Source organism: Syngnathus acus, chromosome 10 (assembly GCF_901709675.1).
Source record: "Syngnathus acus chromosome 10, fSynAcu1.2, whole genome shotgun sequence".
Classification (NCBI taxonomy): Eukaryota; Metazoa; Chordata; class Actinopteri; order Syngnathiformes; family Syngnathidae; genus Syngnathus; species Syngnathus acus.
Window position 1 is genome coordinate 3,477,634 of NC_051095.1, and position 19,548 is coordinate 3,497,181.

The 19,548-nt window shown below is 47.7% G+C and overlaps 3 protein-coding genes across 6 annotated transcripts; 2 read left to right on the forward strand and 1 right to left on the reverse strand.

The window, feature by feature from the left end:
- Window positions 1-1,095: 1,095 nt before the first annotated feature.
- per1b (period circadian clock 1b) lies at window positions 1,096-12,129 on the forward strand. Of its 2 annotated transcripts, XM_037260172.1 has the most exons (21): window positions 1,096-1,283; window positions 4,243-4,877; window positions 4,961-5,214; window positions 5,317-5,412; window positions 5,622-5,743; window positions 5,809-6,010; window positions 6,092-6,286; window positions 6,669-6,747; window positions 6,853-6,959; window positions 7,033-7,186; window positions 7,263-7,530; window positions 7,618-7,726; window positions 8,127-8,289; window positions 8,371-8,483; window positions 8,559-8,705; window positions 8,789-9,127; window positions 9,197-9,981; window positions 10,115-10,301; window positions 10,418-10,616; window positions 10,697-10,847; window positions 11,110-12,129. In XM_037260172.1, exons 2-21 carry the CDS (start codon window positions 4,522-4,524, stop codon window positions 11,398-11,400), a joined length of 4,317 nt encoding a protein of 1,438 aa, XP_037116067.1. In that variant the 5' UTR covers window positions 1,096-1,283; window positions 4,243-4,521; the 3' UTR covers window positions 11,401-12,129. The 2 variants fall into 2 exon arrangements, with proteins under 2 accessions (XP_037116067.1, XP_037116068.1); XM_037260173.1 differs by lacking the exon at window positions 5,317-5,412.
- A 477-nt stretch (window positions 12,130-12,606) lies between these two features.
- On the forward strand, window positions 12,607-16,966 carry pcolceb (procollagen C-endopeptidase enhancer b). Its single transcript, XM_037260322.1, has 9 exons — window positions 12,607-12,782; window positions 13,871-13,979; window positions 14,062-14,320; window positions 14,410-14,534; window positions 14,928-15,064; window positions 15,138-15,787; window positions 15,859-15,939; window positions 16,013-16,183; window positions 16,444-16,966. The coding sequence occupies exons 1-9, from the start codon at window positions 12,697-12,699 to the stop codon at window positions 16,572-16,574; spliced, it is 1,749 nt and encodes a 582-aa protein (XP_037116217.1). The 5' UTR covers window positions 12,607-12,696; the 3' UTR covers window positions 16,575-16,966.
- On the reverse strand, window positions 16,856-19,277 carry LOC119128240 (transmembrane protein 272-like). Of its 3 annotated transcripts, none has more exons than XM_037260493.1 (5): window positions 19,129-19,277; window positions 18,410-18,487; window positions 18,286-18,336; window positions 18,006-18,212; window positions 16,856-17,732 (listed from the first exon to the last, which is right to left on the reverse strand). In XM_037260493.1, the coding sequence occupies exons 2-5, from the start codon at window positions 18,471-18,473 to the stop codon at window positions 17,524-17,526; spliced, it is 531 nt and encodes a 176-aa protein (XP_037116388.1). In that variant the 5' UTR covers window positions 18,474-18,487; window positions 19,129-19,277; the 3' UTR covers window positions 16,856-17,523. The 3 variants fall into 3 exon arrangements, with proteins under 3 accessions (XP_037116388.1, XP_037116390.1, XP_037116389.1); XM_037260495.1 differs by lacking the exon at window positions 19,129-19,277 and adding an exon at window positions 19,099-19,119; XM_037260494.1 differs by lacking the exon at window positions 19,129-19,277 and having other exon boundaries at window positions 18,410-18,508.
- Between the last annotated feature and the right edge of the window lie 271 nt (window positions 19,278-19,548).

The following is a 19,548-nucleotide window of genomic DNA, read 5'->3' on the forward strand; positions in this document are numbered from 1 at the left end:
GGAAAAAAGATCAAGAAATGACACTGTTGTGAATAAAACGAAGGATAAGCCCCTTGTGTCGTTTGCTTGGGCATCTATTTTGGGTATTACGGTAAACCAAAACCCACCCCATGGTGCCGCCCTCTCACGTTGAAATGTGCCTGCACAGTCCGTAAGACCGCCAATAAACGCGCTCTGGAATTCGCCTGTGATATCTGTAGAGTGTGTACATCATTAATAGGCCAACAGTAGAATGTATGACTTGCAGTTATTTAACAAGAAGGGAAAAAAGATCAAGAAATGACACTTTTGTGAATAAAACGAAGGACAAGCCCCTTGTGTCATTTGTTTGGGAAATCTCATTTTGGGTATTACGGTAAAGCAAAAACCCCATGATGACGCCCTCTCACGTTGAAATGTGTCTGCACAGTCCGTAAGACCGCCAATAAACGCGCTCTGGAATTCGCCTGTGATATCTGTAGAGTATGTACATCATTAATAGGCAAACAGTAGAATGTATTACTTGCAGTTATTTAACAAGAAGGGAGAAAAGATCAAGAAATGACATTGTTGTGAATAAAACGAAGGACAAGCCCCTTGTGTCATTTGTTTGGGAATCTCATTTTGGGTATTACGGTAAAGCAAAACCCCATGGTGACGCCCTCTCACGTTGAAACGTGTCTGCACAGTCCGTAAGACCGCCAATAAACGCGCTCTGGAATTCGACCGTGATATCCTTACAGTATGTACATCATGAATAGGCAAACAGTAGAATGTATTACTTGCAGTTCTTTAACAAGACGGGAGAAAAGATCAAGAAATGACACTGTTGTGAAAAAACGAAGGACAAAGCCCCTTGTGTCATTTTTGTTGGGCATCTCAATTTGGATATTACGGTAAAACGAAGACCCACAGGGTGCCGCCCTCTCACGTTTTTGCACTGTTGGTAAATGAACTCAGAAGCACTCAGCTTGCAACGTGACTAGCAAGCCCCGTGCTACGAGCCCCGCCCCTCACGTCCAATGGAACGCGCTCGGGCGCTGTTATGGGCGTGGCCTGAGTTGTCTTGACGTCCAATGAGAGAGTCCGACTCGCTTCCCCATGTTTCCTCACGTGTGTCCGTGTGTGTACTGTTCTATCTGGGGGCTGGGGCGAGTAGGAATTGCAAAATGTTGAGTGAGAAGACACTGCTTACAAACATTCAGTCGGTGCAATCGAGGATGATTGAAACGTTGTCAATTTTTCTGGATACCTAAAATGGGATATTAGCTCGCCTGATACATTTTCAACGGGAATTTAAAAAGGTACGTTGCCGACTGTTGAGTTCGGGTCTTCGATCTGGCTTAGCGCTTGCATGTTAACGCAATAGCAGTGTAATAATCAGGATAATAACATATAGCGCAAGAGACCGTACCAAAACCTGTAGCTACAATATATAGTAATCATTTCATAATTATTTATTACAGTAACGCAGTTTTTTTTCTTCTAGCGAGTGCTTTAATCAAATGCTTAAGATTGAATTGAGGGTGTCAGCAAAATGTGAGTTTTGGTCTTAACGTGTTTTATTTTGCGTGCACGTCGATTATCAACAGCCTGTCTTTAATTTGTTTGGTTACTAGTTAGTGACTAAGATGATAACAGTTTTGTATATCCCCACGCCACATTAACACATTGATTCTGGTTTCTTGATAATTACAGGCAAAGAAACTAGGTCGTGATTGAATCACGTCAATTTACTAAAACACATTCTTCTCCAATGCTGTTTTGTATTTTGAGATTGCTCTTATGGACTTTTTTGCAAGGTGGTGGGTGTGTTGGTAAAAAAAAAAAAAAAAAAACGTTACTGTTGCTGATAGCGTTCATCTATTGGTAGAGTCTGCAAGCTTGCAAGCCAATCAAATGACGTGGCCTGGACGAGCGTTTAAAGTACTGTACATCGTGTACCCAAGCTGCACAAAGTGCACTTGCAAAAAAAAAAAAAAAAAAAAATATGGCTTTTATATGTACATCTTAGATCATGCGCATCCCAATATCAATTGTAGCTTTGCACAAAATAAATGTTTTGTTATATTTTGTGTGGTTTTCATCTGGCTTCAGTCTTCAAACTGAATCTTTGAATCTCCCAATACGAAACTTAAAATGTAGGTTTTGTATCATACAACATGATTATGATGTAGTTGTGGATAGTGCGCATCTTGTGCAAAGCTGTCAAAGCTGACCTGGAATCAGATGGAATACCGGCCAAATCCAGGCGAGGGGGCGGAGTTTCGGCCAGCCAGTAACAGGCAGGCGATCACCGGCGCGTTCTCTGATTGGTCCGATTGGCTAGCCAATCATAGCCGGCGAGCCACTGTGGAAAACACTGCCGAGTACACGTGCCTGATGTACGGGGCTCATAAAGACTTGGTGTTTCGGTTTAGACATTGGTAAATGTCATGAAATGGACATGAAAACACCCATGTTGGAGCAACTTGATTTAAAATGCAATCGTTTGTTTAGTACGATATATTTGGTGGGCATGCTCACATCACATGTAGGCGCACGTTGCTGAGCCGAGACCACACCCACATTCAGCCTTTGTACACTGCAACGGGGAAGTGTGTCACGTCAAGTGTCAGGCTGTGGTCTCCGCATGTGCCCGTGTTCCATCGTCATTACACTCAGACAGACAAGTTTCTTATCACTTTTTAACACAGAGAACATGTCAGAAAGGTCAATATATTTTGGGCGATCACGTAGCAAACATACTGGGGAATAAAAGATTGACCTACAAGAATTGATTCAAATATGGAGCTGACCCAAATCATGCTTGCCAATTCAGTGAACAAAAAAAAAGTGCTGTATGGTGACTCACTTCACAACAGTTTGGTGGATAGTAACTTATAAAAAAAGAGACTTCAAACTGTTAATTGTCACACCCAGTTGAAGTCTACTATTAAAATAAACTTAAAAAACGAGAACACAATGTGCATTTAAAACAACCACATAGCCTCCGCTGCCTGAATGCTAAGCAACAATGGCTAACAATTAGTATTTTATCCCCTGCAAAGAATTATTAATATCGCTACTGAGGGGTTTTGACTTAAATCGTTTTTAAAAAAAAAAAAAAAGTTGATTTGTATCTGCGCACGTACCAGAAGGAATGACAAAGAACGTTTAGCTCTTACTGGAATGTATCAATGACATTCCCGTTCACCGGCGTGGCCACGGAACAAACCCAACTCATATCCCAAGTCTGGTTCCATATTTTGAGAATAAGACATTCACAGGTTATACGGTGCATATCCGGTCAATAATTTGGGTGGGCGGCTGTCATGGCCTTTAGCATTCTAGCCTCACCGTCTTTCTTTTGATCCGCCGCTGTGTGTGTCAGGACCAAAGCCCATGGAAGTCTGCATGGATGAAAGCCGGCCTTGACACCCACTCGCACAGCCTGCTTGCATATTTCTCGTCCATACGTCCAACGGTGGAGCACACATTTTGTCATGTGGGAGTGTTATCATTCTCCTGACCAAGATGAGCGCTCATTTCACTGTGAAAAAGAAACAATCACAGCAAACACGTTCATAATTAATTTATGTAGTGTCTAGATAACTTATGACCACAACAGTTATTTATAATAAGTGATGTGAAGAGGACCTTGTAACAATTAATCGCATAATAAATCGTAATATTGAGGAAGGTCGGAATTTTTTTTCAAAAGTTATAGTTGTCCTGACATGTCACCTGTGTTGAGCTGTTGTTGTGACACGACAGGAGGCGTTCATGACCAAATTCTGCATCTAAAATTGAATTGTCGTGTCATGCGATTAAATCAATTAGAAAGTAGTGACGTCCCGGAGCTTGTCTTCTTTGCGTCTGTAGGGTTTAAGAGATTACTGGGCGTCTCCCTCACTGAAGGAATAAATAGCCGTAGACTTTTACGTGCGTAGGTGATGTCCACATATACACCCGATGCAGCAAACCTCAGTTTATTAGAACACTTACAGATTATCCATTCCAGATTGTCCTCAAGGTCAAAAGCGACTAAGCTCTGACGACTGGCAAATGTTCTTTTTAATTTAAGACACCAACGTATGTTCTACCCGTTCTATAATGAGACACCAGCATAAGTTTGGAAATAGGAACAGGCTTTCGATTTTCAAAAGCCTTTTCACCGGCGTTAATCTGGGCGGCGTGAACATGACATGATAAATAAGATCGTTGAGTGACAATGCTGCGCAGAATATCAAGTCCTCACTTTATCTTTCTCTGTCTTCTTAGGTGGCCATCCAATTGCCTGGAATCACATCTCAGGACCAGATAGACATCCAACTGAGCATCTCAACTGTCCGAGTGGCGTTTTGTTCAGAAGCTCTTTTTGCGTGACAAGATGACAGGATCTCAGACCGTGACTTTCTCTTCTCATCTGATTACATAACGCAGCCATCAGCTATGATTCACTCGTACGTACATAGCAGTCCCACCTAAGTAGTAGTAGCATTGAGCTCATTCCTCAGCTACCGCTTCAAACGAGAGGTGCAAGCCTCATCCTAGTCGAGTATGAGTTATGACATCACTCAGTCAGCGGCCAGCAACAACGCTCGTGGGCGAGGGACAAGGTTTGCAGACAAAGACAATGACCAGGAGACTGAGTCCGAGCAGCTGAACGCCGCAAAAAGCACCGGTGACGATGTTTCCGACCAGGGAAACAGGGCCGGGCGCGGGTCGTCCCCAAGCGAAGGATCCGGCGATCAGAGGGAGCCCAACTCTGACGACATGGACGGCGGCCTCTCCAGCGGGAACGACTCCGGCGAAAGGGACACGGGTTCCCGCGGGCGCCAGTCCACACGCAGCTCGCACAGCTCGTCCAACGGCAAGGACTCGGGCATGATGGAAACCACAGAGAGCCAAAAGAGGTAAGCTCGCAACTCGGCGAACTCTCGGCCGGAAAACGGGAGGGGAAGTCCGCCGTCTTTTCAACAACCGCTGCTCTTTCCAGCTCCAACTCGCAGAGCCTGTCGCCTCCGAGCGGCTCGCTAGCCTACAGCCTGCTGTCCACCAGCTCCGAGCACGACCCGCCCTCCACGTCTGGCTGCAGCAGCAATCAGTCGGCCAGGGCCCAAGGCCAGAAGGAACTCATGAAGGCCATCAAGGAGCTGAAGCTCCGCTTGCCATCCGAGCGCAAGTCCAAGGGCCACTCCAGCACGCTGAATGCGCTTAAATACGCCCTGCAGTGTGTCAGACAAGTCCGAGGTAAGATCCGCTTTTACCTTCAGATCAATTTATAGAAAGTGAAGTCAACCTCTGAGGCAAATTTAATTGTCACACTCAATATTCACACATATACACTTTCAGGCCTGGAGAGTGTAATCTGGATTTTCTGGCAAACTCCTGCTGGGCCGGGCTGCAACATATGGTGTCAGTGTCTCGGCCAGCTACTCCAGTCCATCCGTTAGTTTCTTCCAATAGTTCCTTCAGGCCTGGAGGTCTCTTTTGAAATCAGTAACAAATAAAACGTCCGCAACACTTGTTATCCGGCTTTCACCTTGCCGTACAAATGTATGAGCGACACTAAAACTGCAGGGCTGACAATAATCGACAAAGAGAACCAAAATCTGTGAATCTCGTTGCTGATGCACTTCCTGTTGTGTTATCTCCAGCCAACAAGGAGTACTATCACCAATGGAGTGTGGAAGAGTGCCACGGTTGTAGCCTGGACTTGTCTGCCTTCACAATCGAGGAGTTGGACAACATCACTTCAGAATACACACTAAAGAACACGGTAAGTTCACACGTAAAGCATCGGTCCAGAAGAACATTTTTAAATGGCTGTGTTTCTTCTCCCAGGATACCTTCTCAATGGCCGTGTCCTTCCTGTCCGGGAAGGTGGTCTACGTGTCACCCCAGGGATCGTCGGTGCTGCGCTGCAAGCCAGAGCGTCTCCAGGGCACCATGTTTTCCGAGCTTTTGGCTCCGCAGGACGTCAGCACTTTCTACAGTGGCACGGCGCCTTGCCGTCTACCCCTTTGGGCCTCCTGCATGGGATCAGGTGAGTTCCCGTTCAAGCAAGTCAGGAACGGCTTCATTGGGCCGTGCGATAACGTTGGACCGTCCGCTTGCCTCCCCTCAGCCTCGCCCGCTATGGACTGCACTCAGGAGAAGTCCATGTTCTGCAGAATCAGCGCCAACCGGATGCAGGGCGGCGAGGTGCGCTACTATCCCTTCCGCCTGACGCCCTATCAGCTCACCATCCGAGATTCGGATACTTCCGAGCCGCAGCCCTGTTGCCTGCTCATTGCGGAGAGGGTCCACTCTGGATACGAAGGTACTATTAACTTTATAATTCTCAAACTGGTTGATTTTTTTTTTTTTAAATATTATTTCCAACAACACAAATTCTGACTCCGTGGATTATGAGCGCATGCTAAGCGCCGGTTGTGACGGTTGTGAGGCATGACTAACGAATCTCACGCTAAGCCAGCCTTCACGGTGCCAGAATGATAAAAAAAGGTTCTCATCTCAGACGTGTGATGATTTCACATGTTTTCCTCACACGCTTAGCAGAGAGGCGACAACACAGAACACATCTCACATGTTTGAGAAATGCTCATTAATTGGCGTAACAGAGAGATGCAACGTGATGGGTGACGTGAGTGCTCGGCTTGTGTCTAAACATGCCCCTCTTTCCTGCCATCTTCTCCCATCAGCACCTCGGATCCCTACAGACAAAAGGATCTTCACCACCAGTCACACCCCCAGTTGCCTCTTCCAGGAAGTCGACGAGAGGTCAGTTCCCTCACCTTGGGTGACGCAGTTACGGCTGTTTCACCTTCTGCCGCTTCGTCTGCTGCGATCTGCCTTCCTGACATTTTCATTTTGTTCCACGTGCAGGGCGGTACCGTTGTTGGGATATCTGCCGCAGGATTTGGTAGGAACCCCGACCTTGCTTTACATCCACCCCGAAGACAGACCCACGATGGTGGCCATACACGAGAAGAGTAAGCTTATTTGAATATGGTCAGAAAATCCTGGTGGGCGCGGTCACCCTCACTGATTGTCGTCTCCCTGCAGTCTTTCAGTTTGCCGGCCAGCCGTTTGAGTATTCGCCGTTGAGGATGTGCGCCCGCAACGGGGAATACCTAACCATCGACACCAGCTGGTCTTCTTTTGTCAACCCTTGGAGCCGCAAGGTGGCCTTCATCGTAGGGCGCCACAAAGTCAGAACGTAAGCCACCGCCCTGTTAGACCGACTGACAGTGAAAGCGCCGGAGGTTGAACGTACCGTTTTCTCCCGTCGCCAGGAGCCCGCTGAACGAGGACGTGTTTGCGGCGCAGGGCTGCGAGTCCCGCACCTCCACGCCCGATATAGTACAGCTGAGCGAGAAGATCCACCGTCTGCTGGTGCAGCCGGTGCACAGCGCCGGGTCTCAGGGTTACAGCTCGTTGGGTTCCAGCGGGTCACGGGGCTCGCGGCACTCTCAGCCGCAGCGTCTCGGCGCCTCGGCCGCCTCCTCCAGCGACAGCAACGGGCCCGCCATGGATGACGGCGCGGTCGTGTTGCGCAAGCCTGTGAGTTTCAAGACTTGGGCGTCAACTGACGATTTTGTCGTATTCCCAACGAGCTAATTGTGGTCGTTGTGCATTTGGTTGTTCTAGATGACCTTTCAGCAGATCTGCAAAGACGTTCACATGGTCAAGACAAACGGGCAGCAGGTTTTCATCGAGTCTCGAAACAGGCCGGCCCCTCGAGCAAATCGCAGCACAGGTGATGTTCAAAAAATATGAAAAATAGGATCTGTTAGATTTTCTCCCAGTTCCTTTAATGCTCGCTATGCTAATAATAATTAGCAGGAGTCTACCTTCTCAGTTGAACTATTTAATATATGCCAGAAAGGTCCATACACAGCAGTGGAGCCTTCTCTGCGAGTTTGCGGAAGAAGGTCTAACCCCCCCACCTCCAAGGTCCCGACTCTTATACCACTTTGCCTAGCCTATTTGATAACGTGCGACCTTGCGGTCTTAACTTCGATCAACTCCTTCGTATGGTGCATGTGTCATAGAGAAGGGAAAGCCAGTGAAAGCAGAAGATAGCATAGCTCAAGCTACCTAGCTACTCACATGTGCTAAAGAGGCCTATTTTGAATTTGTGCTTTTGTCTACTTTAGTTGCCACGAGCAGGCCGAGAGCCATCAACAGTGAACCCGTTCGAGGTCTCATCGCTGACATGACCGAACCACTGAAAGATTTCCTGCCTGCTTCGCTGGTACAGAAAGAGTCCCCACCGGGATATTCCTACCAACAGATCAACTGTCTCGACAGTATCATCAGGTAAGAATGGCTCTTGCGAGCATTTTCGGCCCCGTTATTTGACTTGCAGTACCTACTGACCTCTTTGACCACGTCCTCCAGGTACCTGGAGAGCTGTAACATTCCTAATACGGTCAAAAGGAAGTGCGGCTCCTATTCGGGCACATCAGCTTCCGATGAAGACAAGCAGCAGGACGCCGGCGGGAACGTCAAAGGTGGGTGTTGATTTCATTCCTTCCGCCGCCTGTTCATCTGTGCAACGTATCATATTTGTCACTCGCTCCCTCCAGGTGCGTCGGTCGGCCGGGTCGGCAAACCCCCTCCGCTGCCCCCGCTGACGTTAGCCATGAAGGCGGAGAGCGTGGCCTCCGTCACGTCCCAGTGTAGCTTCAGTAGCACCATCGTGCACGTGGGAGATAAGAAGCCGCCGGAATCAGGTTGGAAAAGTCACAGATTATTTTTCAAAAGATACCCAGCCGAGCGTCACGTTTGTAAACATTAGTTCCTGTTTGTCCGACAGACATTGTGATGGAGGAGGCCCCGAGCACTCCAACACTCACGCCTCCTAACCTCTCGAGTGGGCCAGCTACCATCTCCATTCCTCCTCCTCCTCCTCCCCCTCCTCCCCCAATGGCTATGCCCCCTCAAGCTGCACCGCCAACTCAGCCGGAGAGGGACAGCCGGCCCGCCGGGGGCGGCCGTCTGGGTCTGACAAAAGAGGTGCTGTCGGCGCACACGCAGCAGGAGGAGCAGGCCTTCCTCGACCGATTCAAAGACCTCAGCAAGCTCCGCATTTTCGATCAGACCACATCTTCGACCGTGCGCTGCCAAGCGCCCGCCGCCAACCCTCTGGCGCGAGGTACGTTCTTAACTTTCAGGGCGGGCTGGATTTAAACTTAACTGATCCTCTTCATGATGTGTCTCTTAGGAGTGCGTTGTTCTCGGGACTACCCGGCCGCGGGAGGCGGCTCCAGTCACAGACGTGGCCGTGGCGGAAAGAGGCCCAGGCACCAGGAGTCATCTGAGCAGCAAAGCTCTCTGGGGCTCACGGGGATGCACCAAGATCCCAGAAGCAGAGCGGCAGCCGGGCCCCTCAACATCGGAGCCCCCGCAAACTCCTCCTCCTGGCCGTCTGTTTGCTCTCAGCCCAGTATTCCCGCTGCTCCGTTTGCACCCGGCATGGTTCCGATCTACCCGGCCTACCCGCCGTTCTCTCAGCCCTTAACCGCACCAGATGCGTCACGTTTCCCCCCTGCCCAGATGGTGCCCCCCATGATGGCCTTGGTTCTTCCCAACTACATGTTCCCCCAAATGGGGGTACCCATTTCTCAGCAAGGCGCCCCGCCCTTGCAGTTTTTCAATCAAAACTATAACTACCCCAGCATCGCTCAAGCCCCGGTTCCGGCCCCCGCAGCAGTTTGCAACCTCGTGTCCGTACCTGGCACGGGTGCGGCGTCTCGTAGCAGCACTCCCCAGTCCTACACGCAGATCCCCGCCGATCACGAGAGTGCCCACTCCCCCCTCTTCCAGTCCCGATGCTCCTCCCCCCTCAATTTGCTGCAGCTGGAGGAGTCAACAAGCAACCGGTTAGAGGCCGCCACCGTACTGGCGGCTTCTCAGCAAACCACGCCCACCGTGCAGGGTGGCACGGGCGGTGTGCAGAGCTCAGCCAATCAGAGGAGCTCAGATGACAACACCAAGGAGAATCATAACGTAAGTACAGTGCTTTTTGTTTTTTTTGGGTGTCTGTCGTTGAAATATGCGGTTGATAGCGATGATATGAGATATCATTACAACCCTGGAACATGTTCCTCATCATGAATGTTCATGTTTGTTTACCTCATAGGGGGAAGCCAATGAATCCAACAACGACGCCATGTCGACTTCCAGCGATTTGCTGGATCTGCTATTGCAGGAAGACTCGCGTTCTGGAACAGGATCCGCCGCCTCTAGATCCGGATCATCAGGCACCAGGTCCTCGGGTTCTGGCTCCGGCTCCAACGGATGCTGCTCCTCCGGCACCAGTGGCACCAGTTAGTAGAGAATCATTACTAATGCTGAATTATCATTAGAGTACAGTCACGTTATTTTACCTGATGAAAAAAAATGTTGACGCCACATTGACATTTCCTTCTCGGTGTCCATCCAGGTAGCAGCCAGGGCAGCCACACCAGCAAATATTTTGGCAGCATCGACTCGTTAGAGAACGACCACTCCCGCAAGCAGCCAGCAGGGGGCGGTGACGGTGGCGAGGAACAGTTCATCAAATGTGTCCTGCAGGACCCCATTTGGCTGTTGATGGCCAACAAAGACGACAAGGTCATGATGACCTACCAGCTGCCCATCAGGTAAGAGCATCAGGCAAAAGGATCGCTTTGGCCGCGTGATGGCGTGTGACTTACGGTTATCTCGCGCCATTGTATAACAGGGACATGGACGCGGTGCTGCGAGAGGATCGCGAAGCGCTGAGGGGCATGCAGAAACACCAGCCCCGTTTCACGGAAGATCAGAAGAGGGAATTGAGTCAGGTGCACCCGTGGGTGCGCACAGGACGCCTCCCCAGAGCCATCAACATCTCCGTAAGTACAGTATACTAACTCAAACCGAACTTGAAGTCGGTAGGATATACGCAACACTTTCAACTAACCCTAACCCGACACCCACGTCACTCACCATGCCAAGCCCCGCCTTTTAAAGCCACACACTCAAAGTCATAGTTATTAAAACGTGAGGATGCATTAACCATGGAATGACTTCACTTCAACTTACTTGAAATTAAATGGTGACGCAAAGTTGGAGACAGGCGCATATAACCCAGACGCGTTTCTTTGCTCCTCTCAGGGCTGCTCCGGCTGCAAGTCCCCGACATTGGTCCCCCACGCCACCCCCTTCGACGTGGAGATCCACGAGATGGAGCTCTGCAGCGTGCTTAAGACGCAAAAGGAGGTCAAGAAAAACTCGTCAGAGGCAACCGAGGAGAAGGAGGACCACGACGAGGAAGATGAGGGGGACGAGGAGGAAGGCAAAACACAAGAAAGCTGCCAAGCGCTGACCGCAGATAAACACAGAGCGACGCCGGAGGGGGCGGAAGAGGACAACGCTCTGCCGCCACAGTCTGACATGAGTCACTAAGTCAGCGGCCAAAGATGGCACAACTTTTTAGAACTTTTTAATGTGCGCTTTCCTGAAGCACACATACAATGACATCATCATGAGACGTTGGAGCACTCAGGGTTTCAGACTCGCCGTCTCAACTAAATCCCGACTGACATTTACGTTGACGTGTGAGACCTTCTGGAATCCACACGATGCGCCTTCCTCTTTCGTGGGTCATATTTATTGAAGTAGGAAGACGAGTCACAAAAAAAAAAAAGCACCTGTCATGTATGATAGATGTGCTTCACTGACATTCTGTGTGATGTTCACCTCTGTGACCTCCAGCTACGAATGTTGCGGGATCCGGCTTCTCTATTGCTCCTAATCACGTTGTCGGCTTGTGTAAATAAAAAGGACGCTAAATGTACAGTACAGTGAAAGACGGGCTGACTTTATTTTGTTAAAATGTGTATATTTTTATATGTTCACCCACTGAGAATTGAGAGCGGACGACGGACCCGAGCTTGTGCCATGTATAAAAAGTTTATTAAAGAGGGCCTTGCTCGGGGGTGCAGTAAAGAGAGACAGCACGAGTGTGGTGAAGTCCTAAAAAACAAAATCCCATTTACATATTCCCTTTTGTCCCTCTCTGTGACGCTATTGTGGTCAAGTGATACTCTGCTTCATGGCGTCGCTGCTGTCAATTGCTTTCAAATTTGGGTGAAATCCTTTGTACAAAAAAGACAATAAAACAACTTCAAATGTAATACTGTGTTTCCCCTGTTTTTTCCATTTCTGGTAAAATTATCTGCATGTTTTGGCACGGACACAAGGAAGTGTCCGGCGCAAGCTAGCTATTCAGCGGTGGTTTCTCGCCACAGCTTAAAAAAGACAAAAGGAATGGCCGTGTTTGGACTAAGTAAACGGACCAAATCCACAGTTTGTGTGGATTTCTTTTACAATCGAAACAACACAATACAGGAAAGCTGTGAGCTAACAAATTTAGCCCAATTTCCTTTAAAACAGACTTTGTAGCCCCTTCAAGACATGTGGCTCAATTGCAGTGCTAGCAAATGAAAGGCTTGAATGTGGAGCACTGTCGTGGAGTAATAAACACACACACCCAACAGTGGCACTCTGTCCAACACACACACACACACACACACACACACACACACATCTGAAGAAAAAACATATGCAACATCGCTGTACATGAATGAACCTCCAATCATGACTTCCTCCTTTCCTCTCCACCCTCTACCCCGCTTGTCCCTCCTTCCTGCTCCTCGCCGCTACCACCGTCGCCTCTCTAAATCTCAGAGGGCAAGCTAGATGGAGGTCGGCGTGTGGATGGTGTGTGTGCTTTTCACGTTGGCGCTAGGATGGACGGAAGCGCAAAGTCAGACCAACTACACCAGGTGAGTTGTTGTCCTGGTTTCTAAACTGGAGAGAGTTGAGAATGTTGTTTTTGCCACATTTGTATATGTGGCAGCCTGGCTTTCAAACACACTAGTGTGCAGGTCAACAGTTATACGTGTGTGTGTGCGCGCCCCAGAAATTGCAGGCTGCAGCTTAGAGACGATGTGGTTGACTTGTCAGAAATGCAATCCACGTGTGATGCTTTTCCCACATTGCACTTTTGCAATCTATGTTAGGTTTTCGTAATAATTTATTTCAAAAAAACAACGTGTCAAAATGTCTTTAGTAATATTTAAGAATTAAAGCTTAGCTTCAGTAACTGGTGGATTTTTTTTCTCTCCCTGAAACATCACTGTTATAAATGACAAAAATCCATATTGCGCAAGCATTTATAGGTCAAATTTAAAAAATAAATAAACAATGAAAATAAATTAAAAAAACTAATAAAAATAAATAAGAAAACCTAATAAAAATAAATAAAAAACCTGAAAAAGTAAAGGCATTTTTTTTAAAATCAGTGGTCAAAAATATATCTAAACCATCTTGAATCAAAATTTTTTGTTGACCAGTGTTTTTTGTTTTTAATCCAGATTGAACCACAACCATAACAAAGTAATTGTACCGAAGCCTAAGAAATACAAAACATAAACAAATAATTCGTAAAGGTCAAAAGCTCAGGTCAGATATGAAGTAAAGTCACCCCCTGCTGGACTTTGTATATGAAGCACCTGGAATATTGTCTTCTACACTGGGTTCCAAATGCCTGTGGCATGTAAGGGAGGGACACCACCGGCTAAATGTGGCTTTACTGTACAGCAGCACACACAAAACTGAACAAAAACAAAACCGAGAATCTTTCAGAGTCTGAATTTGAGTTGCTCGATTAATGAATCCCTCATAACCGTCAACTGACGGTCTTCCCAAAGTAGTAGCGATGATCGGCTGCGAAAACAGACACGCACTGTGCCGCTGTGGTTTGCAAGCCCGTACGAAAACGTTAGCAGGCGCCGCGCCTCATTAAACTTGGCATTTGAAGTCGCCCTGCGTTTGATGGTGGCCTCGTATATGCTTCTCTACCTTCCATCAGGCCCGTCTTCAAGTGCGGCGGGCATCTGGTCGTCGATTCGGGAATCGTGGCCAGCGAAGGCTTCCCCAGTCCTTACAAAGCTAACAGTAAATGCACCTGGTACATCACCGTGAGTCACACGTCTTTCTTCGCTAACGGATATTAGCAAGCATTCAGGAACAGACGTCATATTATTCTTAATTTCCTTCAAGGTTCCAGAAGGTCACGTGGTCATGCTGTCCTTCCGCCTATTCGACATGGAGGCCGAGCCCACATGTCGCTACGACTACTTGGACGTCTACAACGGCCACACGCGCTTGGTACAGAAACTGGGCCGCTTCTGCGGGACTTTCCGGCCCGGAGCGCTCATTTCCACCTCCAACACCATGATGCTGGATATGGTGTCGGACGAAGCCACGGGAGGGAGGGGCTTTCTGGCCTACTTCCGGGCGGGGAAGCCACATGTGGAAGGTGTGGTGGCATTTTTGTGGCGCTTATAAATATATTTAGATGACTATATGGGCAAATCTTGGTGTGGTTTCGCCCCGTTGCTTCCACAGAGAATCAATTCTGCGGCGGGCGGTTGACCAAAGCCCAGGGATCCATCCAGACGCCCAACTGGCCCAACTCCAACTACCCAGCGGGCATCAGCTGCTCCTGGTACATCTCGGTCGAGCCGAGCAACGTGAGCAGACTTGCGAATTCAATTCTTTTACATTCATTTGTTTAGATAAAAAAAAAACTGACTCAACTAAAGATTCAAGTTAGCTTTAGATAGCTCCTTATATAAGTTTCCAAAATCTTGGTAACTGCGGTTCTTTGGAGCAGGAAGAGGCAGGAACATACCTGCAAAAGAAGGCTCCGTCTCCAGTAGCAGTTCTCGCTCCAATGAAAGAGTTCCTTATGAGCGCACTTGTGCGTGCCAATAGATTGAAGAATTAGGAAACCGGGCCGAGAGCGGGGGTAAATGGCATCCTCTGTATTGCGGAGGTGGGATTCAGGAAACACGCCTCGGCTGCCCGCTTATTATTTATTTCATGTCACAGTTTGTGTTGGCCTGTCGCCGCTTCTTCGCCAGGTGATCGAGCTGAAGTTTGAGAAGCTGGACCTGGAACCGGACACGTACTGTCGCTATGACTACGTGGCTCTGTTCAACGGGGGAGAGAGAGACGATTCCAGGAGAATTGGCAAGTTCTGTGGCGACAAGGTACCGGGGTGAGTCTGAGTTAAAATGATTTAGCCGGGAGATCTTGCGGTAGCTGTCGACCTGACGGCATGTCTTCCGTAGGGGTATCGTGACCAATGGGAATCAGCTCCTTGTCCAGTTTGTCTCCGACCTGAGCGTGACCTCAGATGGCTTCATGGCCTACTATAACAGCGTGCCCCGGGGTTCTCGGAGTCCCACCGCCGGGGGAGACTTTATCCATCGATCCGAGATCCCCACCACAACGCGGCAACCGTCCGTAAAGCCAAAGAAGCCCGTCAAAGCGACGGCCAAACCCGTCAAACCCACAACTAAACCCGTCAAAACCACACCCAAACCTAAACCTAAAGCCACCCCGAAACCCGCCAAAAAACCAGCCGTGAAGATCCCGATAAAGCCTCCGGCGCGTAAACCGACGGCCAAACCCAAAACAGCTAAACCCACCCCCAAAGCGCCAGTGAAAAAGCCACCACCCAAACCCAAAACAAAGCCTTCATCCAAACCCAAAGTCGTTAAAGTCGACAAACCGACACGCAAGCCCGCACCAAAGACCAAACCCACTCCCAAAGCAGCAATCAAACCAGTGAAACCCACCCCTAAAACTAAACCCATCGTCAAACCTACGCCCAAACCTAAAGTGATGCCCAAGCCTAAAGTGATGCCCAAACCTAAAGTGACGCCAAAACCCGGAGTGAGCAAGGTGGTTCCAAAGAAGCCGGCAGTAAACAAGAAACGTGAGTCGCCCTATCGTCTCCTTCGACTCGTTTATTGACCATTGCTTTATTTTCGTGTATCTGTGCCGTAGCTTTGCCACTGAACCCTGTGTGCACCCAAGCCTGCAAGAAAACAGGAACTCTCCTGACCAGCTTCTGCCCCAACGACTTCGGTAAGACAAACCCGGCCCCTTCCAGGCTTGGTCGCTTCTACCCTAATACACACTACGCCCTTTCCCCTTCTAGTGGTTACAGGAAAAATTACAGATGTGATCGCTGGTCCGAGAGGTTCCGCCACGGTGGAAGTGTCTGTCATCAAAACCTATAAGGCAGGAAAACTGAAGATCAACAAAGCAAGACCGGCCGTCACTGTCAAACTCATCTCGACGTGCAAGAGATGTCCGGGCCTGAACAAAGGTATGACCAAAAGACGGTTGAACGGCGAAGAAGCCTTCCAGATAAGAAGGATTTTATTCCTTGCAAGAAATGTCAGAACATGAGATTGATTCGATTTCGTCAATCTGGGCGATCTTCGCTAACTGCTCACACAACCCGCAATGTCAATTTCATCAGTCCACGCTGCTTTTGGTCAATCTTGAACAACAAATAAAATCTGTTCTCTCTTGCCTTTCGTGGAGAAACAATTTCAATGATTTTTCTTTCATGTTTGTCCCCAGGCCAAAAGTACGTGCTGATGGGAAAAGTAGATCCCCAGGGAAAAGGACTCCTGACCCCGTCCAGCTTCACCCTCTTCTACAGGCCGGTGCACGACAAAGCTCTCGCCCTCCTGGCGGCCAAAGGCTGCTGACGTCTGACATCACAACCAAGTCAGCCAATCAGGGGGGAGAGGGGCGGGGCACCACAAACAAATATATTGTAATACCCACTAAGATTCCTACTGCTCTACAATAGCAGTATAATGTTATGTAATTTATGTTTTAAAAAAAAAAAAGGGTGTGATGCTGTTGTCCGGGTCAAAGGGGCAATTAAGTGCTTAATTTTGATTTGAGCAAATTCCTCCATGAAGCAACATGCAAGACGGCTTGCACAGAAAAAATTCCGGAATTATTTCCTGTACACGGTCAATTCACCATTCAGTGCGTCTTTTATTTAACAATAACATGGTGACATAACCTCAGATGTCATACTTGAAGATTGTCATCGTTAAAATGCTAATTAAATTGTCCTCGTTTAAAGCTGTACAAGACTTCCTGATTTAACATGTAAACAATCAACAACCTCACAGGCTTGTTTCGCTTGGACAGACTTTGCAGCAATGTGACAAGAAGAAGAAGCCTAGTTTGAAGAAAAAAAAAAAAAAAAACATGGCAGCTATCTCACAAATGTAAACGACACCAAAGAAATGACATTTTGCAAATTTAACGAAACGAGCCCAATTTGGATGTGTTTTGTTGCTAGCAGTTTAAACATTATTAGCTAAAGTCGCTGTAATTTCAAATAAAAAATGGACAGTTTCTTAACAAACCTGAATGATTTAAAAAAAGAAAAAAAATTAGCTCCATATATAAAAACACTGTCAATCAAATGTTTGACCTGTTACTTCATTTTAGCAACTACTACTTGACATTGCAGCCAAATGTTCCTTATTCAGAAAAAAATAGAATCAAAATTTAAAATTATGAGTGGTGTCATCTGTTCATACCGCCAACAATGTCATGATACTGTCAAGGCTCAGCGGCCTCGGCGGCAGGCCGCTCGTGCGCCGCTACACGGTCGGGCGAAACCTCAGCGGACTTCTAGATGTAATCATCGGGGTCGGCCTGGCCGAACAAATATATGCACACCAGCGCGAGCAAGCCGAGTGCCACGATGACACCCACCAGGATGTAGAATAGCGTCATAGTCCAGAAGGCGAACTGGTAGAGTCTTTTGTCGCAGTAGGGCTCAGGCATTGTGATGTTCTTGTGGTAGTTGGGCTTGTATATGGAGTAGATCCACACGTTACCTAGAAGAAGGAATATGCAAAGTCGACAATTTTTCGTAATCCGTGCATTTTTTCCCCCCTTAATATTGCAATTTAATATGATTCTTTTTTTCAAGGAGTATTTTTTTAACTGCCAGTTAAAATAGATATTTGACGTCTATAGTCGTCAATGGGAGTGAATGAGTTAACAAATCTGTATTACAATAAATATCGGATTTATTAGGTACTAACGGGAAAGTCTCAAAGTAGCAAGCACCGTTTTGCCTCCAAGTGCTAAAAAGTTCCGCTACTCACCGGCGATGAACCAGGCGACGAGGAACACGGCCAACAGAACGTTCCAACCCAGGCTGAGTCGGTAGAGCGGGTTCGGAGGGCCGTCTTTGGGCTGCCGGGTGCAGGGCAGGTAAACCGATATCACCAGCAGCATGAAGAAGAAGCCCATCACAATCAGGTAAACGGGAATGTAGCGTTGGCGGGGGCAGTCGTCCAGGTGCTCTGCCCCTGATGTCACCGAGTTATGTCACACTTACCGACTTGTACAGTTAACTTGAAAGTTAGTACCAGTGTCACTTACCCACTGCGATCATAGCAATCGGGATGATGCACAAGAGCACCTTTAGAAGCACTGAGGGGAGCATAAAGGAGAACATCAGGATTGTCTCCTTCCTCAAGTTAGTCGCTTTTAAGGAGTCTCTCACCTAACACGGCTGTTGACGGTTTTGGAATTTTACCGATGACGTGCATGAGGACACTGTCGGACATGATGACGGTCGGAGCTAAAGGTGAGGAGAAGAATTGGGAATTCAATCCAATTTCTCATCGTCGGTCTTCATTTCCTGCCGTTTCTCATCACTGTGTTTACTTGGGAAAACCTGACCTGTGCAGTGACGCAACACAAACCGCATCTCCAGAAACCAGCCCGTCTTTGTGTTTTATTAACATTGTCTTGAAATATGCCAGCTATTTAGTTCGTTTTTAAATGTTCAAGCCATTATCGCAGTTGCGTGAAGTAAGTCGCCATACAAGTCAGAGATATACCGAACATGGAAGCAGTCGGACCACATTCCCAGCCGAGCCAGTTTGACCAAAAGTACAGGTACACAACGTTCACCTGGCAAAGTGTCATCCACAAGTGGATTGTTGGAGCATGTTTGTACACACACTACATTCACACTTGAGCAAGTAGCTATTGCAACAACAATAACATTTTTGTGCTGTTTGATAAAGACATTGAAGGAAGTTTTTTTTTTGGGGGGGGGTTGTGAGCAACGTAAAAACAATGCATAACTTATCAGGAGCAAAACAACACAACCAAAAGTTTTAGCACCACACCCCACTTTGACACAAACGCATGTAACATACAACAAGCGCCATTTTTACATCCTACGTGTTCACGCAAGTTGCTCTTTCCTCTTACCCGAACCGGCGCGGACGACCTCCTGCAGGGTTAAGCGTGGGAAATTCTCCGCTTCCTTGAATCACTGCCACACCGTGTGCATGCGGCAAAGTTGTGGTTGGACCTCAGCTGATGACGTCAGAGAGGGAGGTTCGTCCCGCTGTCAGGTGAGCTAAGAATTTGTTTTATAAGTTTTATTTGTTGTATTGTTTTTTTAAATAGCCTAACACACAAAAAAATAACAAGGAAAATACTTTTAATCTTTAAAGTCATCTAATAATGCAGGCATTCACGATAGTACACTGTAAAATAAAATGGCATGTATTTAACGGTAATAAAAAATGTATTGAGCGAGAAAAGAAATGTCTTTGAGAAATAAGTTAGACATCAAATATCCAGTCGGATTTCCCCCACAATTTTGTTAGAGGTGAAGGAAAAGAC